The 25,837-nt window shown below is 52.2% G+C and overlaps 2 protein-coding genes across 9 annotated transcripts in view; one reads left to right on the forward strand and one right to left on the reverse strand.

Annotated features, from left to right (window-relative positions):
* ZBTB5 (zinc finger and BTB domain containing 5) overlaps nt 1-4,944 on the forward strand; it is a 26,077-nt gene extending 21,133 nt beyond the window's left edge. For 4 of the 7 annotated variants that reach the window (XM_067743922.1, XM_067743920.1, XM_067743924.1 and 1 more), the window contains exon 2: nt 521-4,944. In XM_067743922.1, coding sequence (XP_067600023.1) covers nt 525-2,555 — 2,031 coding nt within the window. In that variant the 5' untranslated portion in view covers nt 521-524 and the 3' untranslated portion in view covers nt 2,556-4,944. The remainder of the gene's footprint in view (nt 1-520) is intronic. The other 3 variants (XR_010944957.1, XR_010944956.1, XM_067743921.1) reach the window with 3 other exon arrangements.
* GRHPR (glyoxylate and hydroxypyruvate reductase) lies at nt 1,582-15,163 on the reverse strand. 2 transcript variants are annotated; one of them, XM_067743927.1, is made up of 9 exons: nt 15,007-15,163; nt 13,157-13,287; nt 12,684-12,756; nt 12,015-12,131; nt 10,831-10,919; nt 9,618-9,722; nt 8,709-8,844; nt 7,299-7,429; nt 1,582-1,721 (listed from the first exon to the last, which is right to left on the reverse strand). In XM_067743927.1, exons 1-9 carry the CDS (start codon nt 15,087-15,089, stop codon nt 1,711-1,713), a joined length of 876 nt encoding a protein of 291 aa, XP_067600028.1. In that variant the 5' UTR covers nt 15,090-15,163; the 3' UTR covers nt 1,582-1,710. The 2 variants fall into 2 exon arrangements, with proteins under 2 accessions (XP_067600028.1, XP_067600027.1); XM_067743926.1 differs by lacking the exon at nt 1,582-1,721 and adding an exon at nt 5,792-6,128.
* Between the last annotated feature and the right edge of the window lie 10,674 nt (nt 15,164-25,837).

The following is a 25,837-nucleotide window of genomic DNA, read 5'->3' on the forward strand; positions in this document are numbered from 1 at the left end:
GATGTTGCATCACCCACACACTGGTCTTTTCTAACATGGACCCTAAGTGTTAAAAGTGGGTCATGTAAGGGTGAAGGGGAGGCTGTAAACAGCCCGTAGCTGATCTGTGTGTGTGTGCAGGCTTCCAGGGCTGTTAGCCGAATCAGCATTTGCTCCTTATTGGACAGGTGTTTAGTCTGCGTGCCCGCCATCAGAAACATCACGAGCTTTGAAAGGTCCAAGCTTGGTCATTCATGCCTCCCTCTTTTTTTTTTAAGATTTTTTTTTTTTTGATGTGGACCATTTTTTGTGTTTATTGAATTAGTTACATTGCTTCTGTTTTTTGTTTTGGTTTTTTGGATGCGAGGCATGTGGGATCTTAGCTCCCCAACCAGGGATCGAACCCGCACCCGCTGCATTGGAAGGCGAAGTCTTAACCACTGGACCGCCAGGGAAGTCCCCATGCCTCTCTTGTCGTCACACCCTCTGTGCCCTTTGACTTAAGCTCTTCTGCGTCTTAACACTTTCTTTTTTTTAATAGGATCATGGATTTTCCTGGCCACTTTGAACAGATCTTCCAGCAGCTGAACTACCAGAGACTTCACGGCCAGCTCTGTGATTGTGTCATTGTAGTGGGGAACAGACATTTCAAAGCCCACCGCTCGGTACTAGCAGCATGCAGTACACATTTCCGAGCCCTGTTCTCTGTGGCAGAGGGAGATCAGACCATGAACATGATCCAGTTGGATAGCGAGGTAGTGACAGCGGAGGCCTTTGCCGCACTGATTGACATGATGTATACCTCCACCCTCATGCTGGGGGAGAGCAATGTTATGGATGTCTTATTGGCAGCCTCTCACCTGCACTTGAACTCTGTTGTTAAGGCATGTAAACATTACCTAACGACAAGGACGCTGCCCATGTCTCCCCCCACCGAGCGCGTTCAGGAGCAGAGTGCCCGCTTGCAGCGCTCCTTTATGCTGCAGCAGCTGGGACTGAGCATCGTGAGCTCAGCCCTCAATTCCAGCCAGAGTGGTGAGGAGCAGCCGGCCCCCATGAGCTCCTCGATGCGCAGTAACCTGGACCAGCGGACACCCTTCCCCATGAGACGCCTGCATAAGCGCAAGCAGTCTGCAGAGGAGCGGGCCAGACAGCGGCTCCGACCCACCCTGGATGAGTCTGCCATCTCCGACGTTACGCCAGAGAATGGGCCGGGGGTTCATTCTCGGGAGGAGTTCTTTTCACCAGATTCTCTGAAGATCGTGGATAACCCTAAAGCTGACGGGATGACCGACACCCAGGACGACAGCGCCATCATATTTGACCGGCCCTTTGGTGCTCAAGAAGATGCCCAGGTGCCCAGCCAGTCCGACAACAGCACCGGCAACGTGACCCAGCTCTCCATGGCCTCCCGCGCCACTCAGGTCGAGGCTAGTTTTGAGCAGGAAGCCACACCTGAGAAAAGTGGTTTTCAGTGCGAAAACCCTGAGGCTGGCCTTGGTGAGAAGGAGCACATGAGAGTGGTGGTTAAATCTGAGCCCTTGAGCTCTCCTGAGCCTCAGGATGAAGTGAGCGACGTGACCTCCCAAGCGGAAGGCAGCGAATCGGTGGAGGTGGAGGGAGTGGTGGTCAGTGCCGAGAAGATAGACCTCAGCCCCGAGAGCAGCGACCGGAGTTTTTCAGATCCCCAGTCTAGCACTGACCGGGTAGGAGACATCCATATTTTGGAAGTCACAAATAACCTAGAACATAAATCCACTTTTAGCATTTCAAATTTTCTTAACAAGAGCAGAGGAAGTAACTTTAGTGCAAATCAGAACAATGACGATAATATCCCAAACACCACTAGTGACTGCAGGCTGGAGGGGGAGGCCCCTTATTTGTTGAGTCCAGAGGCTGGGCCTGCAGGCGGGCCCTCCTCAGCCCCTGGCTCTCACATGGAGAACCCGTTCAGCGAACCCACAGATGCTCACTTCGTCAGGCCTATGCAGGAAGTGATGGGCCTGCCATGTGTGCAGACCTCAGGCTACCAAGGAGGAGAACAGTTTGGGATGGATTTTTCCAGGTCTGGTCTGGGGTTGCATTCCTCCTTCTCCAGGGTAATGATGAGCTCCCCTAGAGGTGGAGCCAGTAACTTTCCATACTACCGCCGCATAGCTCCCAAAATGCCAGTGGTAACGTCAGTCAGGAGCTCACAGATCCCAGAGAACTCTGCCAGTTCCCAGCTAATGATGAACGCGGCCACATCCTCATTTGAAAATGGCCACCCTTCGCAGCCCGGCCCCCCGCAGTTGACGAGGGCATCTGCTGACGTCCTGTCAAAGTGCAAGAAGGCCTTATCGGAGCACAACGTCTTAGTCGTAGAGGGGGCTCGCAAGTATGCCTGCAAAATCTGCTGCAAGACTTTCCTGACCTTGACAGATTGCAAGAAGCACATCCGTGTTCACACAGGTGAAAAACCCTACGCCTGCCTCAAGTGCGGCAAGAGGTTCAGTCAGTCCAGCCACCTGTACAAACACTCGAAGACCACCTGCCTGCGCTGGCAGAGCAGCAACCTTCCCAGCACTTTGCTCTAACCCGACCTCTTGAGATAATGCTGAGGCCAGTATCAGGACCTAAACTACAGTCTCTTTTGGTTGGTGGTTAATGCCGTTGGGTTTGAGGCTTCAGGCTGCGAATGGCTCATGCAAATTTCGATGACTAATAAATGGAGAATTAATAGGTGTAGTGCTTGTACTGCTACATTTCTGAGTGAAATGTACGCTTTCAGAGAAGGGATCCAATCCCTGAAACCAAATTCTTCCTTAGGGTTAAGTAATGCAGTCAGAAAGTAGTTTGGAATCGATGTCATTAAAAGTGGCACATTTGACAATTAAAAATTGAAGTGCAAAAGTTTTTTTTTAGCAATTTTTGTAAAACTCTGAAGCTTTTAAATTTCCTGTATACCTTCTGATGAGATTATATACCTGTACAGTGATGCAAGATAAACTTAAGTGTAACCAGTGGCAACTTTGTGCCTGTCTAAAAGGAAGGCCCTTGAGGACATACCTGTCTGCCAAAAATGCTTTAAAGTTTATCATGAGCTAGTCCTAGGCTTCAGAAAATACTGTATTTTTTATTTTTGTCTGATTTGCAGTCACAGACACTGCACTTTCATGGTGCTGACACTGGGTCCAGAGCGAGCATTCTCTGGACTATTAGGTGTATATATACTTTTGAAAACATCACTGTTTGTTTGTTACATAGATGTTTTAACAATTTTTCCTGGTTTTAAAAACAAAGTTGTAAAAGGAGTATGTACTTATAGGGAGCAACAAGTAAGGTATTGTTTCTGTATGTGCTGTTTTAGCAGTATTTTAACCAACTTGTATTACATATGTTACAGTTCCATGTTTGGAAGTCAGAAAAGAGCTAGTGTTTGTCTTTGTTCTGATGGTGTGGAGTCCTGTTTCGTGAGATCTTTTATGGCGCATTTACCCTTTGTTCCGTGCAGATTTCGGGGGCTGGTGCAGCCTGACACATCTCACCCAACGACAAACCCGTTGTCTGCTTCACTTCTTCACATTCATGCCACATATGGCATCTTTCCCGGGCCTAGATTACTGTTTTCAGGTAAAAGCTAACCAAAAGTGAAATCAACCCCCCTCCATCGTGGGTTTTATTACTGTTCTATACTATTGTTTTAAAGTACAGACCCTGAACTTTTGTTGTTGCCCCAACCCAATACTGAATGTTTGAAATCCAAATGCAGCAGTATTCATGGGTAAATATAAATGGGTTGGGCAGCCCAGAGCATAGAAGTCACCAAGCAGCATCTGAGACAGTTTGAGGAGACATCTGGGTGACTGCCCTGGGCCTCCCTGGACCCCACTGCTTCTCTTCCCCAGCCCCACCTGTGGTCTTCTGACCCTGTGCCATCGGGGCTCTTGGTAGCAGCTGTCAGGCTGAGCCCTGGCTCATGAGCTTCCAGGGGAAAAGCACAGGTTAATGTGTCTCTATAGAGCTCATGAAGTCAGTTTAATTCATGCATGAACATGAGTTTTTATACAGCTTTTTTAGACACAAGCCATTGTGCATAATTGAGTGAAATCCTTCAGTTCTTACCTTTGTTTAGAAAGAAAGGTAATCAGCGAGTGTTTTCTCCTCTTAATCTAGTGTACGCAGTTACACATCTGTCTGTGGATAAACTTACAATGTTCATTGCTTAGCATCTCCTACGAACTGATTCCCAGGGAGGAAAACCAAAAGGGAAACCTCTGATTCCTCTCCTTTCAGATGTGGGGGAGACGGCTGGAGGCTGTGGGATCACCTGTGAGGTTCAGCTGTGTGTGGCGAATTGTTAGCAGTCATGCTCTGACTTGATGTGAGGAGGCTCCACATCCACCCCTCTGTGGGGACCAGTGACTCGTGAGATTAACCCTGGGAGGCAGGTGGATCAGCATGGAGAACGAGAGAGACCCTGCCTGGCTTGGGAAGAGGAATCGGTGGCACCAGGAGAGCAGTGGCAGCCCTCCTCCCCTTCCACCTTGAGGAGGAGGTGCCAGGAAGCCGCCCCCTCACCTGAGCTCCAGCTTAAGTGGACTTGCTTCGGGGCCTATCTCTGACACAGTGGCTGGAGCCCTGCCTCTCCACTGCTAAGTGGAATCTGGACTCTCTCATCTACCTCTTAGTCAATCAGTTCCTACATGTGAGAAGCAAGCCTGTGAGCCAGGTCCTCGTACATGCTGTAGCACTTAAAAAATAATTCAGAGGTTCCCTGGAAAACCAGTCCCAGGGTTCCCACAAATTGGTAGTTTCTACCTGAATTTTAACTGGTATTGGGTACCTGGATTTGATTGGTTAGCCTTAATTATAGCTTGGCATAATCATTTCTGGTGACCAAATCATAAGGTTCTATCAGGGCACCTGTGTCAGTGGTGCTATGCTGGTCAAAATTTGAGACTTTGAAATAAAAAATTTGTCGTATTCATGCCTCTAATTGTGTTCTTTTTCTTCGCCTTAGGTTTTTAAGGTTGAAATAAAAAAATGAAGTAGTATTGCTTTCTCTGCTAACCCTGCTGTGACCAGTACTTTTTTTTAAAACCAAACTTCCTAGAAAATTCTCTCATGCTGTGGTTAATAACAATTATTGGTCATCAGTCCCTTGTGCTTTCCCTGAGCTTTGTCTCTGAGCTGTGGACAAGGGTGATGTGTTGTTCTCACCACAGTTTTACTCCTAGTGGGCCTGCCAAATCTTGCGCTTTCTGCCGCTCCCTTACGTGCCTCCCAGGGTGAAGACTCCACTCTCCAGTATGGCTCAGCTGCGGGGAAGAACTGGAGCCCAGGTCCCTCAGCAGGAGCAGGGCTTTGGCAGTGCTGGTGGCCTGGCCTTAGGAGGACTGAGGTGATTAGAAAAGGGCATTCACCTGAGGAGTGAGGAGATGGACACGAGGGACAAAATATGAAGGTGCTGAAACTAATTTTAAAATAAAAATTAAGAAACCCACCTACCTTGATTAGTCTTGACCAAAAAATAAGTATTGTGACCATACCTAGTTCTTTTTGCCATGTGTGTTTAATTTGTCCGATGGTCTAGGGAGCAGGTCCAGTTGCCACGGTCACCACTGGGCTGTGGTTGTTCTGTCCTCAGTGAGGGACACTTGAAGGCATTTTAGCAGAGGATGAGGGGTAAGGTGGTTTGGACAGGGTCTAATAATTAAAATGCGTGGGGATGGGGGTGGGAAGCAGAACCTGCGGTCACTAGAGGCCGATTTAGAAAATGTAAGCAGATGCTCTTGTCCTCAGCATCTCCCAGTTACACGCCCAGGCGGTCTCTCAGAGAATTATTTAATAGAATTATACACTTTGGGCTCAGATGCTTCCAACCACAAAAGTGGGAGCACATCCATGAGCACCAGTCTTCCCTCCATAGAATCAGTACACATCAGACTTTTCTTTGGCTCCCATCCTGTGGGTCCAATCAAGCCTGGGCACATCTGACAGAATCCCGGGGCCGTTTGCCTCCTAGCCTCAGTCTCTCCCGTGTGGCTACAGCTTGAGTTCACTGGGCATCGGCTCCCCTCTCAGGCCAGCCAGCAAGTTGTTAGCTGCCAACAAGGACATGGTGTTTCGGGTTCTATGGGTGGCACTGCCAATGTGGGGCAGGATCACTGGAAAGGAGAGGAAGAAAGGGAAATGAGGAGGGTGATTCAGGAGCCTTAACTCGGGCCCTTTTTTCATGGCTAGGATGTGCCAATAAAAAGATTTGCCTTCCCTCCTCTCACTAAGCACTCTTATTTCCCCAGGGCTACCGAAACCCAGACGCAAGGGTGACAAGAATTACATATCCTGAACACAAGAATGTCAGGGCTAGAAGGAGTCTTGGAGCCTGTCTAGACGCAGCCCTTCAAATATCAGATGGTGAAACTAGGTGACGCCCTGGGCTTCTGATCTCCCGAAATAACTAGATGAAAGGCTGGACAGCGCAGCTGCTTCTGGCCCCACTGCAGAACAAGTGAGGTCACTCGTCCCTAAAGCACACCTTTCAAAAGCAGTACCCAGAGCACCGAGCTAAAGGCCCAGGGCTTGGGGGGATGGGAGATTTCCCAGCTCCGGGCAACAGCCTGGCCATCACAGCCAATGTTCCTCTCAGACGGGCACGGGGGCGGGGATGGTAGAGCTTCCAAGGGCTCCAATAATGGGAGCATTCACTGTGGGGAAGGCAGCTACGGCCCTTCTCTTTGGTTTTCCCTTCCAGAATGTAAGTAAAGGACAGGGACTGGCCCAGACAACCTGAGGCCCCTTCCACTCAGTTATATATTAGTCTGGAGGCAGAAACCACGTCAGCTAGCTGAACAGAGAGACCGTAATATAAAGAACTGTTAACGGTAACTGAGGAGTCTAAAGAGGAATGCTAAGTGGTTCTCACAGTGCTCCCCGGCCAAGGGGCAGCAGCAGCGTGCGAGACATTAGGAGCATATTCTCAGGCCTCATCCCTGAGGCAGAAGCATGGGGGGAGGGCACTGTGTGTTTGATCAGTCCCTCCAGGTGACCGATGAACAAAAAAGTTTGAGAACCACTGCACTAAGGTGTCACGGGATGAGATGCCAGACGCATCTACCTCCCCGGGGGCTAGGGGACAGGGAAAAGGGTATGACTTAAAACTTAGCCTGAGAAAGGGCGTTTGGAGCTGCAACTCCCACCTCTGGCGGCTGTGGCTTGTGTCTCTGGGGGCACAGTGCTTAACCCGAGTGTTGGGAGAACTGCAAGCCGGCTTCACAAGCCGTGGCGGGAAGGAACCGGGGCCGGGTGAAGTGTTGCTGGTAAAGCGCAGTTCTTACCGCAGTTTTTCAGGGTCAGGAGAGGGTGGTTTGTAGGCAGTGGTTCTGGGGTTGTCACGTCCAGTCCAGCAGCTGCAATCTGACCACTGGCCAGGGCCTGGTACAGGTCGTCCTGGTCCACCACTTCTCCCCTGAGAATGACAGTGATGTGGGTGCCCCAAAGCTCCCTCTACCCAGGTCGCCTTTAGGGCAGAACCACCCAGAGAATGAATTTTCCCATCAACCTGGCACTTGGCACTAACTTTCAAAGCAGTAAGCCTTATAGTATACTTATTTATAGTTTGTACAGTAATACAGAGAACCCCAGCCTGCCACTTTCGAGCTGTGTGACCTTGGGCAAGTGTCTCAAATTCTCTGTGCCTCAGGGTCCTCCTCTGTATGATAGGGAGAATACTACCTAACTCCCAGGAGTGCTAGGAGGATCAAAGCTTACTTACACGCACCACTACATGAACGGGACCCAGAGCCTGCATGTGTGTTGGGATCCCGACCACCGGCTGACAAGCACTGCAGCAAGTGTCAGGCACCTGCCCAACTGCAGGCAGAGACCTGAGGATACACCCAACTACATCCATCCAAGTGAGCAGACATCCTTCCCATCAATGAACCACTGGAGTAGAGATCTGGTTTGCTAAAGACTTCACATTGTGCACTCAACGATACTCGTGCAGCAATAACCCAGTGCCCTGAAGTACTGGGTACGTGACGGAAGCAACGACACTGTTGGCATCAGTGCGAGCCCTGTGTTCCTGCATGTTCACTCCACCCCAAAGGCACCCCCTTTGCAGCTAAACGTCAGTAGCTACAGGCACCTCTGGGGTGGATGAGCCCTTGGGAGTCCCCTCCCATTGCCCATCTTTGCCTCCAAATTGATTTAAGTGGGTTCAAAGGGCACTAGCTAAGAAGGGGTTGGAGTGGCAGAGAGGGAAGGTCTGCCCCCATAACATGCTCAGTGGCCTAAAGGCACCCTGGGGACATTTTGAGGACCCAAGACAACCTGGGTTTTGGGTCTGTCTGCCCAGGAGCATGAGGGTTCAAGCTGTCATTGACTCACACAGACAGACCCAGGCTCAGCACCATGAAGGTCGGCCTCCAAAGGGCTGTAAAGAACATTAAGGCCACCCCTTTGTGGTTAGAGGTACAGGGTTACCTGGTAACTTGCTGCCACGGTGCCTTCACTTCCTGAGCAAGGCCAAGGGTACTGCTGGGAACCAGACAGGCCAGGCCCTGCTCTGAGCACCTGGGACATGCTCTGGGGCCTTTACTGTATTTCTGAGTTGTCTGGTTGATTGGTTTATCAAGGGCAGTAAGCTCAGCCTGAGTCTCACTGACAGCCCATGGGGAAGAAAAACCTCAGGTCACAGCAACAGGGACAGCCCCTCTCTAGGCTTGCCTGGTGACCCAGGATACCTGCTGATGTTGACAAACACGGCCGTTTTCTTCATCTGCTGGAAGAAGTCCTTGTTGCAGAGCCCCCTGGTTGCAGGTGTTAAGGAGCAGGCCACGACGATGAAATCAGACTCAGCGGCCAGCTGCTGGGTGGACACTGGGGGAGGGCAGGGCTCCATCAGATGCTGTGTCCCAGGTTAGGGACAGCAAGAGGGTGGGAACCTTGACCATTCCTCCCTCCGCCCATAATGGAAACTCCCAAGATGCTTCCTGAAGGTCTTGTCTCTACCTGGAGAACTCTAATAACCACACAAAGTCAACAGACACTCGTGGGATCCTGGTGTGTTACATCATTCAGCCAGCCCCCTGCTCTAAAGGTGGGGAAACTGAGGCCAGAGAGGGGCAGGAGCTTATTCAAGGTCACACAATGGGATCTGGACCACTCTGGCTTTCACCACCTTCAAGGCCCAATGTGCCAAGGGGGTGGAGTGGCTGAAATCCAGCCTGCCCTCTGCTCAACACGCTGTGCGCCTGCCAGGGAGCTGGATCCACCCGGACACAAGGCTGGCGGGTAAGCGCTCACCAGTTTATTAAGGCAACTGCGTGAAAGTTCCCAGCAATTCCTTATATGTGTCACCATCCCTGCTGCTCTGTTTGTACATGGACAATGGTGATAAAAGACCCTGCAAGACAGGAGACCTGGAGTCCCTCTGGCATTGAGGGTACTCACTGTGTGGCCTGGGTGAGGCCCTTTGCTCCCTGAATGGGCCTCTGCGTGCAGGGGCAGGGAGGTCAGACAACACCTAAGGCACACCGCAGACACCATGGAGCTCCTGCAGCCTGCCCCAAAGTGCTGCCGTTACAGCAAACACGGAGAACCATCCAGCCCAGCACAGGTGGGGTTCCTGTGGAAATCGAGGTTTTACTTACCAAACTCTGCCTGGAATTCCTCTGCTTCCTGAGGCCTGGGCTGGCGCCCTGTGTAAAGCAATCTCTGGACACCGAATGGTTTCAGACACCGAGCAATGGCCTGGCCTGGAGGCAAGGAGTCAGAGTCAGCGCTTGTTCCCAGTCCCTCGGAGGGCAGGGCAGCGCCCAGCAGCTCCAGAGAGCGGGAGCCCCTGGGGGAAGGGTGGGCGTGGGGAGGCCCTTCCCAACATCAACCACTCCTGCCACACTGTACCCAGCCCCCTGCCAGCCCACACTGCCCTCAGGGGTCCGTCTGATAGTCCTTCAGGGATCTGAAGGCAGCACCACAGCTCCTGTGTGGCTGTGACTGACTTGTGCCGTCCTCACACGGTGCTGGCCATCTTGAGGGCCATCTGCTAGCCTTCCCTGAGCACTGGATCTGGCAGCCCAGCAGAGGTCTGAGCACACGGTCCCCTTCCTCCTTCTGGACCCTCTGCTTCTGGTGGTGCACCCACAGACCCCACCCGACTTTCTGGTGGCGCTGCCCAACTGCCAACTCACCCCGACCCTGACCCTTTGCACACACACTGCTGCCGGGACAGGCTTGGGCAGCTGGATTTTCAGACGCAGAGCACGTCCCAAAGCTGCTGGCTTCTTCCAAGCAGCCCTCTAGTGTGGGAGGCAGGGCTGCTAGCTGGCCGGACAATTTATGCAGCCCTCCCGTCCTCACCCTCACCTCTGCACCAGGCAGGGTGCCAGAGAGCCACCGGCCTATGCCAGGCTTCTCCAGTGCTGGGGGCCACTGGAAGAAAAGTAGCTCTGCCCCGCCTCAGAATCACAGGTAAGCTCCGTCCGCTGGGAATTAAGGCTTTAGGAGTCAGATGCCTTCCAGAACCCAGGCCTGGGGCAGCATGGGCTCTCCCACAGTAAACCCCTCCTAAAAGTCCCGACCCTGCAGCCGTCATCGCTTTCATCTGTCCTGTATGCAGCTATAATCATAAAGAACCCTGGCTCTTACAACTTGCTTCTATCACCTAATGAGTTCTTACGGAACTCCTTATTTTATTTTTTGGCCTGTGTTTTACGATGCTGTGTCTTCTCGCTAGAGGTGTCCCTACTGCACCCAGGTACGGTGACTCTTTCCAAAGGATTGTCAGCATCTGGACACGGGTGCCAGAGACTCAAACCAAGACGTGAGAGCCAGGGTGCCAATCTGGGTAGATGGGAGCCTCACCTATGCGCCCCAGCCCGATGATGCCAACGGTGCTCTGTGTGAGGCCGTAGCCACACATCCACAGGGGCTTCCACGAGGTCCAGCCGCCGCTGCAGGGAGAGAGAGGGACGGGTTAGAGGCTCTGGTCTCAGGCAAAGATGAGGGCCGCTACGCAGACCCCGTGGTGCAAGGGACAGGCCCAGTCCTCCAGTCAAGGACTGAGAGGAGCATGCGTTACCCCTACAGCCACTGGGTGTTGCCGATAAGCAGCGTGACTGACTCTTCCTTTAAACCCACTGGGGACACAGAGTCCAAAGGCTGGAAGGGGCCTTACAGGTTCTCCCCCCATTTTGCAGACGGGAAAACTGAGACAAGAAAGGGCAATCTATGTGAGGTCACACAGCCAGGGAAGAGCAGCAGGTTGCAAACCCAGGATGTAGGATTCCAAAAACAGTATTCTCAGTGCTCCAGGGAAGCCACAGGCCCACCCCTGTTGCCTTGGGTGGACAGGGGAATAGAGCCTGTCTTGAGTCACCTCCAATGAAGGGACCAACTCCCTCGACAGAAGGGTGAGAGTGTCTAGTCAGCCCCATGCAGCCTCTGTCCCTGCCACATCCCCACCTCAAACCCCCTCTCCCAGTACACATTCTCTGAGAGCCTGCATCTGCACACCTCCTGGCCTTTGCTCAAGCCAGTCCCCGCATCTGGAGTACCTTTCCCAACTCTGGATGTACAGACCCACATCTCTGATCTGAAACCCTCAGGCCAGAATTTTTAAATTTTCAGATTTTAGGAAGGTGTTAAGGTACATATGCTGTATTCTACATAACACCCTCAACAGCATCTGGGGTGGCACCCGTATCAAGCACATTGGTGTATCTGCAGCGAAATGAAACAACCTTCAGTTTCCAGAGCCTTTTGGATTCCCACATGATGGTGCACAGGGCCCTCTAAGGGCTCAGGAGGACGCCCACCGGCTACCACTTCCACGCAGCCTTCCCTGATCCACAGTCCTCCCCCACAATTTCCCTTCACACCCTGTTTATTTCAGCTCTGCTGTGCATTTTAGTATTGTGCCTGAGTCTGTCCCCCCTCATTAGTTGGGGCACAGCCGGGGACAGGATCACCTCTGGTCCAGGGTGACACTGGGTGCTCAAGTACTAGCTGCTGAGCAGAGTCGACTTCCCTGCCAAGTGTTCACTCACTTCTTCACCTCCTCGATGGCCTCAGGCAACCGGCGACAGGTGGTGAGCAGCAGGGAGACGGCGAGTTCGGCCGTGGCATCTGTCAGGACATCTGGGGTGTAGCCCACACGGATCCCACTACGAATCAAAGATTTGGCGGTAACGCTGGCCTCAAGCACCTTCACCAATTTCTACTGCTGGGACATTGCCGTGATACAGCTTTGTTCCCTCTTTGCGCTGCCTGTCAGGAAGCTCAGAGCTGTAAGTGAGCACTCAGGAATGGCCAGCCCTCATTCCCATCTTGATTATCTCCCATTTTGAGAAGGATATAAGATGGAAGATCGGGGTCCAAAGTCTGGAGCCAGTAACTACTTAGCTTTTCTGAACTTCCTCATCTAAAGAGGGAAATAATAATACTTGCCTTTTCTACTTGAAGGGGTTGTTGTGGGGGTCAAAAAAAAGAATGAATGTGAAAGGGTGTCACCTGGACATTGTTACCCACTGCTTCTGACTGCTCGGCCTTACCTTAACTGATGTGTGCACACATGAGCAGATTTTATCATCAGCTACCGTACGTTTTCACTGAATCGTCAAAGAATATGAAGAAATAAATACTCAGCTCCTCTTTTTCCCTCTCTGGTAGTCACCCCTCACTCCAGGCCCTGCTTCCAGAGCCCAAGCCGCATTTACCGCTTCTTGATTTCATCCAAAGCCAAGTGGTCGACACCCACGGACATTGTGCTGATGACTTTGAGATTGGCTCCTGTTGGGCAGAAAAAGCATTGTTTGTATCTTTTCTCGTGGGATTCAAGGCCCTCCTACATACTACAGACAGGTCCAGAAAAGGCAGGGCCCTGCTCAAGGTCATAAAGCAAGGCTGAGCAGAGCTGGACGAGGGCCCCAGGCCCTGGCTCTCCTCCACACCATGGTCTTTGCCCTCCTAAGGCCTCCCTCTGGGGACTCACCACCAGGAGAGAGGGGCAAAGTGTGTGCCATATGGAACTGCACACAACTGCTCCCTCTGGCCCAGGTCTGCAGTGAATGCCCTCAGAGCTCAGAGAGGTCACTGAAGACCTGCTCGGGAACCAGCAGCAGTAGGCTGATATGTCCACCAGGGCCAAGACACCCTTGGAACCCTCCCCGGGCCTGCCCAGTGCACACACCTGCGGCATCCAGGAGCTTCTTGTCTATGCGGTCAGAGAGGAGGCAGAGCAGGCCATGGGCCCCGGCCACGCCCCGTTCCAGGTCCTTGCTAGGGATGGGCTCATCGGAATCCCACTGCTCCACCTCACAGCTGAAGGCAAAGGAAAGACCGCTCAGAAGTGCGGGAGCCCCGCAGGTGTCCCCAGGCCCCCAAAGCCCCTCCAGCCCCCTGCAGACCCCTCTCAGAGTGGGAAACATTGTCTTCTGCTTGCTCTGGCCTCAAGCTGCCTGGGGCTGGCTGAGGCGAGTCAAGGTCAGGCGTGGGTGGCCTCAGAACTGTCCTGAGGGTGAAGGGCTGTCACAGACCACAGCTCTCTGACAAGGACTGAAAGGGGCCTAAAGTGAAAGGAGAAAGTCACGGGGACGGCTCTCAGCTCAACACAAGGAAGCGCTTTCTTACCCCTACAGGAGGCCTCACAGGTAGTGAGCTCCCGGGCCTGGGCTGCCTATTGTTGGGAAGGCCAGTGGGGGGAAGTCAGATGGGGCTTGATTTCCCTGTCCAGTTGCACATCCTCTCCTATGAGCCCATGAAATGAAAAACTCTTGTTCTTCACTTTGTACTTGGACAAGATCAAAGCAGTTCAACATGGAGGAGTTTCAGGGGGCACTTCCATGGTGGCTGGTGGGCACGGGGCATGTTTCCCCGTGGTGCTGCCCAACCTCCCAGCCCTTGACATTTAATTCTGTGCAGCCAACACGTACGGAGCATCTACATGCGCAAGACACAGAGCTGCGGGCACTTCCCAGAATTCCCCGCTGCGGCACCTCCACGCCTAAGCCCCAGGCACAGGCTTCCTTTCACCCTCCTTTGATGGTGGCACAGCGCTATAGCAGTGTGAGCTGCTGCCACTAGTGCCCTTGTTGTTTTTGCCCTCCCCTCTTCCCCCCTCAATGCTTGGTACATGCCAAGTCCTCAGCAAAGGTTTTATTGCATTGAATGAAATGAACAAATCTCATTTTCCCCTTGCACTGGTCTCTGAGGCTGGGTTCCACCTTCTCCCTGCCTGATATGGGCAGTGCAAACCTGCATAATGCAGGGCTCAGACTGCAGCTGACAGAGCAAAAGTTCACATCCCAGCTGTGCCACACACAGTCATTGGGGAAGGCACTTAACCTGACCCAGTTTTCTCTGTAAAGTGGGAATTACTGTACCGACTTCACAGTACTGAAGGATTAAGAGTTTACATATATGAAGCACCTGGCAAGGCTGACCTGCAGGGTTCAATTTAAGAAATGCTACCAGAGGCCCCCTGCCAACTGTCCAAAGGGACCAAGTAATCCAGTGACTGCTAAGGTCCCTGACCTGGCCAAGTGACCACAGAGGGTAAAAGATTAACAGCCTGTCCCTTGTGTCATGGGCCGTCTTCCCTCTCCCCAGGGCCATGGCTGGGGAGGGCTCCAGCCCTTTCCCCCACCCACACTGCAAGGGCCAGGGGAGCTGCGGGTCCCAGCGTCACTGCAACGGGCCTGGAGAAAGCTGGGCCCCAGAGAACTTTCTCTAAGCTTCCCCAAACTCCAAGACCGTCCTGGCCAGGCACAGGTTGGAAAGTTCGGCCAAGGCCCAAGCGCAGGATCCCGGATCTGACGCCACGGACCGCGCCGTCCGCCCCACCAAAAATAACTAACTGGGCCTCGGGAGGCCTACCCCGACCCGCCCGGAGACGCTGAGTCAGCCAGCGTACTGGGTGCCCGAGGTCCCGGAGCGGCGCCTGGGGCTCTGCAGCCCCTTCCCGCGCCGCCACCCGCAGAACTCGCGCCCGGAGGGCGGGGACTCGGCGCGCGGAGCTGTGCAGGGACGTGGGGCTCTTACTCTGCGGCCCGGGCGAGCGCGGCGCTGCCCTCGGTGGGGATCCTGCGCGTCACAAACACCTTCATAAGTCGCACAGGCCTCATTCACCTTCCAGACGCCGGATACTGAGCCGGACCCCGTGGGCGGAAGCAGTCTGGGAAGGGGGCGTGTCCTCGGGAAGGCCGGGCCCGGAGCAGGAGGGGCGGGGGGGCGGGGGCAGAGTGGGGGCGTGTGGGGTTGCAGCTGTGCAGTGAGCGAGTGGCACTGACGGTGTGTCTGTGTGGGGGTAACTGGGGCTCCGCGTGTACGCCTTGTGCCTGTGTGTGTGTGTGTGTGTGTGATATCAAGCCTTAATGAAACTGAGACTGGTTCTGGGGCTGGTGCCAGGCTCGTATCCTTGGCCTGCTACCTCTGAGTACACACTGCCCCAGAGCATCAGGACCGGCAGGCGTGACTTGCGGGTTGCATTGGGTAAAAGGGCATCCAGGAGAGAGTCCTGTGTGAATGTGTGTGGATGCCTATAAAGGTGCCTACTGCGCTGGGGGAGGGGGCTGCAGTCAAGGACCATCCCCATTCCCAGGGCCTGAGTGCATTGACCATCTTCTCTAGGTCTGTCTCTTCATGGTCACACTGTTCCAGGCAGGGGTCTTTGGTCACACAGACTGAGCTCTGAGCCTGGCCTATTGTGCATACAGAGGAGCCTGGATGAGGGCGGTATGAATCCCAGAATGACCTCTTTAATACTTGGTGCAGTTCCCCATAGGAAGCCCACAGTTGTGAGAGGGAGTTTGATTGGTTGTGGGCCACCCAGTTTGCTGAACACTTGCTGACCGGCTGGAGGCAGGTCATGCATAGGGCCAGGGCCAAGATGCTGGAGACATGTGGGGTCATGGTCAGACCCCGGGTTTGCAGTCAGGTGGACTGGGTCTGAATCCCAGCTCTGCCACTTAACAAGCTGTGTGATCTTGGTCGGTTCACATCCTCTTCCTAAGCCTCAGTTTCTTCAGCTACAAGATGGGGTTATTAGAACTTACCTTTAAGGGTTGTTGTGATTATTAAGCAAGCAACATTTGCATGGGCCCTGGGCCATGTTAGGTATTTACCAAGCACCAAGGCCATGAAGGAAAGAGTTGAGGAGTTCAGGCTCAGGAGCCAGACTGCCTGGGTTTAAATCACAGCTCTGCCACCCACTAAGGACAAGTTGTTAAACTTCTGCATGCCTCAGTTTCCTCATCTGTAAAATGGGGACAATAGTGATACCTCCCTCACAGCTTGTTGAGAGGATGACTATATATAGTACTTACAACAGCAGGTATGTTGGGCTGCACTGCAGGCTTGCAAGCCTTGTAGTTGTCCAGCCTCGAGACCCAAGAAAGAGCCTGGAGACAGTGACGAAGACATCAGTGGCTTATTGGACAGGGATCGTACACAAAGGGTCCTGGAGCAACACCCCACCATGCAGATGGCGGGCAGGATATAGCAGCAGTCTTTACTGCCCGAGGGAGAAGGAGGCTACCATTTATAGGGGGAATTGATGTCAGGTGGGCTCATCAGTTACCAGGGACTAATTAAGCCCTGTAATTAAGAGGATTGGATAGTCATGTGAGTGAAGCAGGGACTAGTAGAGCAGGGGATATACAGAGAGCAACAGAACAGCCATCTTGAATGGACTAACCATACAAGGTAACACACATCGTAGGTGCTTGATAAATAGTAACACATCCAAGGAAGCACATACCCCAGGGATAGCAGCTGGTCAGAGATGCAGATGCTGAAGCAAGACTCAGTACAAGTGGGAGGGGCCCAGACCTGTCCCTGAGCTCTGCCGGCTTCATCTCTGCCAGAGCCTGTTCAGGTACTTGCTCCCAGGCTTGGGAGCACCTAGAAGGCAAAAGCCCTACCTGGTGGTCTCTTCTCTGAGGATTTTATCTGAATCCATTCAGCCCCATCAAAGCCCAGCTAGGAAAGAGAGACAGGCACAGAGACGTGACATCTCCAGCCTGGGGTCACACAGCAAGTCGCTGGAGGGGCCAGAGCTGGCTCTTTGGGCCACCTGGGTCCCTGGCCAGTGCTCTGTCCTACCTTCTCTCCCTGTAACACATTAATAAATGTCTTACCCACAGACCGCTATCTGCACTGCTAGGACACCTTAGGGACGATTTCTGAAATACCTCAACTATTGACGCAACAAGGTGTTTTTCTGTCCCCAGACCAGGGCTTCTGGGGACAGCACAGCCCAGTGGCTCCATCCTGTTAATCAGTGGTGACACCTGGGCCCAGCTCCTCCCCCACATAAGGACAGGCAAGGACACTGGGCAAGCCTGTCCACCAGGGGCAGGAGGGGGTGTGACACATCAATGGGCCCCCTCCCCCAAGGCAAAGCACCCAGATGGTGCTCAGTAGTGCTACTAGATGGTGGCCATGGAGCCAGAGGATGGAGCCAGCTGAGAGCCCTTGAGGAGGATCAGGTGAAGTGGTTGGGAGAGGAAGGATCCAAACTGGAGAGGGATCAGAGGCCTGACCTGGGCTTCACTGGTAAAACAAATTAATAAGCAGCTGAGATTTATGGAGCTCTTAGTAAGTTCCAGGCAATGGCAGCCTGGGAGACCCCTGGGTGACTGACTGAGGGTCAGGGCCACAGCTCCAGCAGGGAGATGGAAATTTGGAACATGCAAAAATTCAAAATGACAGTAAGAAAGGAAGTTTCTGTAGAACTGTTATAAATTCTCTTTTGCATTTAAATCTTGAATCTATTTGGAACATTTTGTGTATACAGTTTGAGGCGGAGGGTTCTCCTTAATGTTTTTCCAAATGGTTAACCAGTTATTCAAGTACTATTTTTAAATCAGTATCTTTTTTAGTTTTGGAATAGATAATAAATGCACAAGATACAAATTCCCAAAGGTACACAAGGGTATAAGGTGAAAATCGCCACTCCTACCCTGCCCCCCACCACTCAGATCCTCTCCCCAGAAGCAGTCACATCTTTCCAGAGATGTTTAATATATATAATAATGTGCATATAGTTTTCACATAAATGGTAGCACATACACTCCGCATCACCCCATTTTTTTTCACTCAGCAGTGTATCCTGGAGATCACGGCACATCCTTGCACACAGAGGTACCTCATTCTTTTTATGGATGCAGAGTATTTCACTGTAGGAGTGAACCACAAATGATGAACAGTCCCCTACTAATGGACATTTAGGATGTTTCCCATCTTTACTATTACAATGCCACAACAAAGAGCCTTTCACAAATGTCATTTTGTGCGTGGGTAAATACATCTGTAAGATAAATTCCTAGAAGCAGAAGTGTTGGGTCAAAAAATATGTGCACTGTAAAATTTTGATAGATACTGATAAAATGCTTTTCAGAGAAGTTGTTCAATTTACACTCCTATCAGTAATGTATGAAAGCATCTATTTCTCCTGTGTATTTTTGTTTTTAATGATATCTTATTGTAATTTTAATTTACAGTTCTCTTTTGAGCCAAGTTGAGCACTTTTCATACGTTTCAGAACCATTTCCTTCTATAACCTATGGATATCCTTTGCCTATTCAGATGATCTTTGTCTTAATGATTTGTAGGTACTATTCATACAATAAGTATGAATACAATACATACATACAATTCATACAATATTCATACAATATTAGCCCTTTGTAATATGGGTTGCAAATATGGTCTTTCCCTGAGTTTGCTGTCATATTTTTTTTTAATAAATTTATTTATTTATTTAGGCTGCGTTGGGTCTTCGTTGCTGCACGCGGGCTTTCTCTAGTTGCGGCAAGCGGGGGCTACTCTTCATTGCAGTGTGTGGGCTTCTCATTGCGGTGGCTTCTCTTGTTGCGGAGCACAGGCTCTGGCACGCGGGCTGCAGTAGTTGTGGCACGTGGGCTGCAGTAGTTGTGGCTCGTGGGCTCCAGAGCGCAGGCTCAGTAGTTGTGGTGCACGGGCTTAGTTGCTCTGTGGCATGTGGGATCTTCCCGGACCAGGGATCGAACCCATGTCCCCTGCATTGGCAGGCGGATTCTTAACCACTGCGCCACCAGGGAAGCCCTTGTCTTATGGTTTTGTTAATTATTTTTAATGCAGACATTTTTTATTCTTATGGCTTCTAGGTTTTGTCATACAGAGTGTATCCTAGTGCATCTACTGCTGCATAATAAATTATCCCAAAACATAGTGGCTTAAAGCAACAGCAATCCTTCCACTATTCTCTCTGAAGTTGGCTGGGCTCAGCAAGAGGGTCTCATTCAGGCTCCTTCATGCCGTGTAGTCGGATGGTGGTTGGGTTCCAGGCAGCTGAAGGCTTCCTCACTCAAGTGTCTGGTTGTCAAGGCTGGCCGTCAGCTGGGCCCTCTGCTGGGCTGCTGGCCTGGACACCTACACAGGCCCCCTGCCTGTGGCCTGGACTGCCTCACAGCCTGGAGCCTGGGCCATTCCAAGAGACAGAACGGGAAGCTCTCAGGCTCTTAAGGCCTCAGCCTGGAAATGGTGTGCATCACTTCTGCCATATTCTATTGGTTCCACAGTCACTAAGCCCAGATTCCAGGAGAGGACAGAGACCCCACCTCTTGATGGAAAGAGTATGGAAGAGTTCGGGGGGAGGGAGAATGTTTTGACATCGCTTTTTCATGTAAAAAGCCTTTCTCACATTGGGTTTCATTTTTAAAATATCATTCTTTCTAGGCCTGGTACCTTTATGGTTTAATTATTTACTGAAATTTTGATCCCTATATTTTTAAAGATAGCAAGTTGTTCAACACCTTTTATGAAACAATCCACCTTTTTCTCACTGTCGTATACTAAATGTGGGTCTTTTAGGGTCTATTTCTTTTTTTTTTTTTTTTCGGTACACGGGCCTCTCACTGTTGTGGCCTCTCCCGTTGCGGAGCACAGGCTCCGGACGCGCAGGCTTAGCGGCCATGGCTCACGGGCGCAGCCGCTCCGCGGCACGTGGGATCTTCCCAGACCGGGGCACGAACCCGTGTCCCCTGCATCGGCAGGCGGACTCTCAACCACTGCGCCACCAGGGAAGTCCTAGGGTCTATTTCTAAACCTGATCTCCTGTTCTGTCAAGTCACATATGACTGGTCATCTGTGAGATAGTAAAGGGGTGCTGTTGGAAGCCGCTAGGTTCATGGTCATTTGTTATGTGGCCTCGTACAAGAGGGTAGGTGAGGACACACCTGAGGGCCTCTTTAGAAGCATAAAGTTAGGTACTTGTGGCTTATGTCATTTCCAAGGCTCTGTGAGAACAAGGCTGGCTCAGAAGATCTGCCTTGGCCACAAACTGGTGGCATCAGGCAAAGCACTTCTGTTTGATCCTTGGTTTCCAAACCATAGAACGGGGACAATTATTCCCTGTCATGGTGGTTGGTATGCGCTGAGCCCAGGGCCGGGGCCTTGGGGGTGCTCAGGAAATGTGGACAGAATGGACTTGCACCCTCACTCTTTTGGGGAGAAAATGGCCCAGCCATGTCCATGCTGGGCACTGCCTGTCTCCCTGTCCCCTCTGGCTTCACTCCCCACAGCGTGGCACTTGCCCCTGCCCTGCTCCAGGCCCTGGACCCCTCCCGTCCTTGATCAGGGGGTTCACAGAGCTCAGGGATCTTGGATTAGGTCTGCTTGGCCCTTGGGCCTCTGTTCTGGTCATCTGGCTTCTGCCCAAACTCTGAGACTTCTGGAGTCTGGAACCTTAAGGGTTGGGCCAACCCCATAGTCTTCCTGAGCCCTGACCAGCTGACCTGCGGGCCTGCCGCCCTCCCTTCTCCACTGTTCCCCTCAGCCCTGGTTAAAGCCCAGCCTTGCTCCTCTGGGCTGGGGTCCCACCGTAGCACCCTGGGTCTGACCTTGTAACCTAGCCCTCCCCACAGCCACTCAGGCATAGAGTGACTCAGCTCGGCATGCATCCCAGAGACACCTGAAGATCAAACAGGCCGGGGACAGCTGCAGGCTGGGAGGCAGGGAGAGCATGGCTGCCTCGTGGGCCGTAGTGAAGGGCTGCAAGAGGCAGCATATAGAAGAGTGCCCACCCGTACTGGGCACTGTGCAGTGTCCACAAATGCTGGTCAGTCTCTCAGAATTATGTGCCACCCGGCTGTTCATTCAACAAATGATTAGTAATAACATTATTCCAACATGCTATGAGAGCTAACATTTACTGAGCACCAGCTGTGTGTCCGTGGCTATCCTTTACATGTATTGTCTCATTTAATTTTCACAGCAACCCTCTCTGGTGGGTGCTGTCATTATTCCCATTTTGCAGATGAGGAAACAGGCTCAGAATTGTTAAGAAACTTGCCCAAGTTCTCACAGCTAATAAGTGGCTGAGCTGATATTTAAATCTAAGTATGAATGACTGTGGGTTGTGCTCTTATCTCCTCTGTTCCCCATTCAGCAGGTGAGAAAAGATAGAGAAATGGAGTTCCTGATCTTGAGAAAAGTTCAAGTTTCAAGGTGCTGCAAGGAGGCAGAGTAACTAACTTCGTAGAAGCCAAAGAAAGCTTCTCTTAGGAGCAGACTTTGCACTGGGCCCTGAATCGTGGGGAGGATTTGGGGAGGCAGTCGGGAGACAAAGGGAGGGCACCACAGTCACTGGCTGGCTATAGCAGGAGCAAAGGTCCTGAGGTGGGAAGCATGGGCCCAAAAGGGGAGCTGCAAGCTGTTCTGGGCAGCTGGCGCATGCAGGGAGGGGCTGGGGCAGGCTAAGCTTGGCCCTCAAGCATGAGGACGGTGGGAATCGTGGATGGGGCTGAGCAGGGGAGAGCTGCTCTGAGCTGCATCCCCAGAGAGTCCAGGCCTTGACCACTGTCTTCTCTGCTGCCCCCTATTGGTACCCACACCCCCACCAGCACCAAGCCCCCTAAACTCCTACTGGAGACACAGCAGGGAAGTATTGATACTTGGTGACTTGAGATTGGTTTCAACTGCCGGCCTGGCCCAAAGCCTCAGAGCACCTGACAGGTCAGGACCCCTCACTCTGCAGGTGGGTTAGGAGCAGGAAAAACTCCTTCCCGCTCCCTACACTGACCCCTCTGAAGCCCTCTCCTTTCTTCAGGAGCCTAGGGTCCCCTCCCTTCTCAGGAAAAGGCTAATATCAGTCATGCACGCTCTAGTAAAAGGAACCCAGTTTCTGTGGGTACCCACATCTCATTCTGGGCTCCAAACTAGCTTCATCTGAAATGGAAATTTCATTGCAATGTCTTGATTACATCATAAATCAGTTACAAACCTTTTCCAATGAGGCTATCACTCCAAACCCAGAAAAGGCAAAGGCGATTTAACTGCCCAAACCAGAGGCTGTGCAAACAGGACCTTGAGTGGGACATGGAAATAAAAGCAGGGCTCCTATGAGCCTTGACAAGATACTGCCCCTCTCTGGGCCCTGATTCCTCATTCAATGAGGTTGAACTAGAGCAGGGATCAGCAAACTTTTTCTGCAAAGGGCCCGACAGTAAATATTTTAGTCTTCATGGGCCATATAGTCGCTGTTGCACTACTCAGCTCTGCCATTATAGCCCGAAAGCAGCCACAGACAATACATAAGTGAACGGGCATGGCTGTTTCGGTACAACTTTATGTATGGACATTGAAATTTGAAGAACATGTCATTTTCATGTGTCATAAAATTCCTAGATTTCTTTTTTTGAGCAAGAGCCAGTCTTGCATGGGCATCACGCAAAAAAATAAGTGGTCAGATTGGGCCAACGGCTATGGGTCACCCCCAGGCGCCTGGCTGGAGCAGAGCTTCTCACTTTAACGTGCATACAAATTACTTGGGGATCTTGTTAAAATGCAGATTCTGATTCAGTAGACTTGGGGCAGACCTGAGAATCTGCATTTCCTGTAAGCTCCCAAGTGATGCTGATGCTGTCTGTCCACAGAGCGCACTGTGAACAAGGGGCCAGGGAATGTTCCAGCTCAGCCACTCTGAGATCCTAAGTGATGCTTTGATTACAGATCCTGCTGTTCACTGACGAAATGCTAACTCAGAGGTCTGGACACAAGCAGGCCCCGGTGTTTTCTGTACAGCCTTCACCTCTGTCCTGGTTTTTCTTGCTTTATTTCCTTATTTTTTGTGTTTCTTCTCTCTCACCTTCTGCCACTAGAACATAAGCTTCTTGAGAGCAGGGACTTTGTTGCTTTGTTTGCCACTGTCGTCCTACATCTTGCACATGGCAGGTGTTCAGAAAATATTTGTTGAAGAAATGAATGAATAACGCAGGCGGTGCCTGGTTGGCCTCTCTTATTGCTCATCCCCGCTGGGACTTTGTCGTTCTATCACCACCTAGTGGGCACTTTTGTGTACTGCAGGGCGGGGGAGAAAAATGCTCCTCTACGTGTATGACTGACCCAGGCAGGAGGTAGAGGAGGCCGCTGTGGGCAGAGAACTGCCCCCTTCGGATGCCCCTGTTATCTGTGTTCTTGTCTGCTGGCACAGAACTCCTTGTAGGAGAGTCTTCCTGGAGGAGGTGGCATTTGAGCTGAACAATGAAAGCAATAAGATTGGGAATGGTGGGAATGAGACGGAGGAATGGCATTCCTGGTAGAAGGAGCAGCATGAGCAGAGGCCTGGGTGCTGGAAAGCGTGGGCGTGTGCCAAAGGGAAGAGAAGTACAAGCAGCTGAGATGGGCAGTGGAAGGTGAGGCCAGATAATGACATAGGAGGAGGGGAAGAGGCCCCAAGGAAAAGGAACTTCCACTTAGTGTTTGATCGGTGCCAGGCACTTCACACGCACAAGGTCATTTAACCCCTGCAAAGGCCAGTGAGGCAGATTTTAGGACCCCCATTTTACAGATAAGGAAACTGAGGCACAGATTGGTGAAGTGACTTGTCCAAGGTCACACAGCTGACAAAGGGCAAAACTGGATTTGAATTGAGCTCATCTGATTCTCTCCTCCCTGATGGGAGTACTTGCCCCTGGTTTGTGCGTGAAGGGGGTGCATGTTGGTGGGGCATATGCAGGAAACTAGGAGCTGGGGTCCAAGACACCCAGAGGCCTGAGTGTCTTCCTCCACACTGTCTCAGGGCCTGACAGCTTCGTGACCTGGGAGCCTCCCTCTGCTCACCGTCATGGTCCTAGAGCCCTGGCCTGAGGGGCAGGATGGCTGGGTTCTAGTCTGGGCTCCCTTCACCTCTCTGGGCCACAGAGTACAATGGCTATAATGATTTGTAAAGGGACCTCAGAGATCTCTTACTTGCCCTTTATATAGATATGGAAACTGAGGTCCAGAGAGGGAAAAGAACACCCTTGATGATGCACAACAAGCTAGGCTTAGTGCGGCCTTCATCTTGGCCTATGCCTGGATTTGCATCTGATGGCTGGACGCTGATGCTGCCATACAGGGGGCCTGAGCCCCGGACGCAGAGGGTAGCAGAGGGCCCAGCTGGGCCCCCTTGGACAGCCCAGGCCCTTGGATAATGTGTTCAAGTTTCAGTTCCCAGTGAGGTGTGTCCCAGGGATGGGGTGAGTGTGTGGAACTGCAGGCTGGGGGGAAGGGAGGGAGGCTTAGCAGGACCTGCCCCACAGGCTTTCTGGAGGCTGGACTCACCAGAGCAGAGGGGTCTGCAGGCTCCAAGCAGAGCAGTGACCTGTCCAAGCCTCTTGCTAGACTGTCTAGACTCAGGTTCCCCCCATGGGCCAATTTGGCCTCGAAGCTCCCCCAGCAGCTGTGGAAAGTCCTACACGTGGATCCGAAAGCAGGCACCATTGCCCAGATGCTGCGACCCCACCGACATGCAAACACCTGAATGTGCTTGGGCGGAGACGAGCAGAAGGTTACCACAGTCCGATCTGCAGGGCTCCCTGCAGCAGGAGCGTGTTATTTCTGCTGGGGATTTTTACCAGAACCCTTTCTGTAATCCTCAGGCCATGGCTGGGGTTTAGTAATGAGCTGTAACAGCCGGAGAACTTGGTTCTGTGAGCTGAGAACAGCTGCTCATTCTCAAACGAGTCCTCTTTTCCTGATGACTGAGTTCAGCTGTAGCAAAGGGGTCGGGGTAGGGAGCAGGGATCCAGGACAAGAACAGCAGCAGTGCTCACACAGGGCCAGAGCCCAGCACTGCCTTTATATAGATGGAGCCTCGGAGGCCCAGTGCGGCTGTGAGGTTGGGGGCAGCACAATGCCATATGCAGACTAGACTGTGGGTACGGCAGAGCTGAACGAGAGGTTCCCCAGAAGCAGGTTCTTACCTGAGGATTCATGTGCAAGTGATTTATCCAGGAAGTGCTCCCAGAATGAGCCAGGAAAGGAGTGGGGCACAGGAGGGATGGGGGTGGGGAGTGGGGAGGGGAGAAGATAAATGGCGCCCTCTCTGGCCTGGTCCTGCAGAGGGTAGCTTCAGTCTGATCCTGAGGGGGGCTCTGGAGTGTAAGTTACATCTCAGGGTTGTCAAAACCCCGGGCAAGGGAGCTGGGCTTCCATATTCCCTGCCCCCATCAGTCAGCACCACCCAAGGTGCTGAGTACAAGGAGATCTGAGTACAGCTTCCCAGAGGAGTGGCCTTGCGCTGTGATGCAGAGCAGGATATGCAGTTTCTGCCGAGGAGAAGGGTCTGAGCAGGACCCAAGGGAGGAGCTCAGGCACCCGGCCGGAAGGCCAAGGTGGCCATGTTTAGGACAGGCCAAGGAGGAGCATGGAGCTCGGAGGGATGGCTCAGCTCCCTGCAGGTTGCAGGTGAAGTGCACTCAACTATTTCAGCAAAGGTCCCAGAAACCACCTCCGGAAACCCCTCTCTCATTTGCCGCTGTTTGTGGCCAAAACCCTGAACTGTGACGAGGAGGGTCAAAGAGCTCAGGTGAGAGGTAGAACAGTCTTATTCAGACAAAACCGTCCAGAA

The sequence above is a fragment of the Pseudorca crassidens genome, chromosome 7 (genome assembly GCF_039906515.1).
Source record: "Pseudorca crassidens isolate mPseCra1 chromosome 7, mPseCra1.hap1, whole genome shotgun sequence".
Classification (NCBI taxonomy): domain Eukaryota; kingdom Metazoa; phylum Chordata; class Mammalia; order Artiodactyla; family Delphinidae; genus Pseudorca; species Pseudorca crassidens.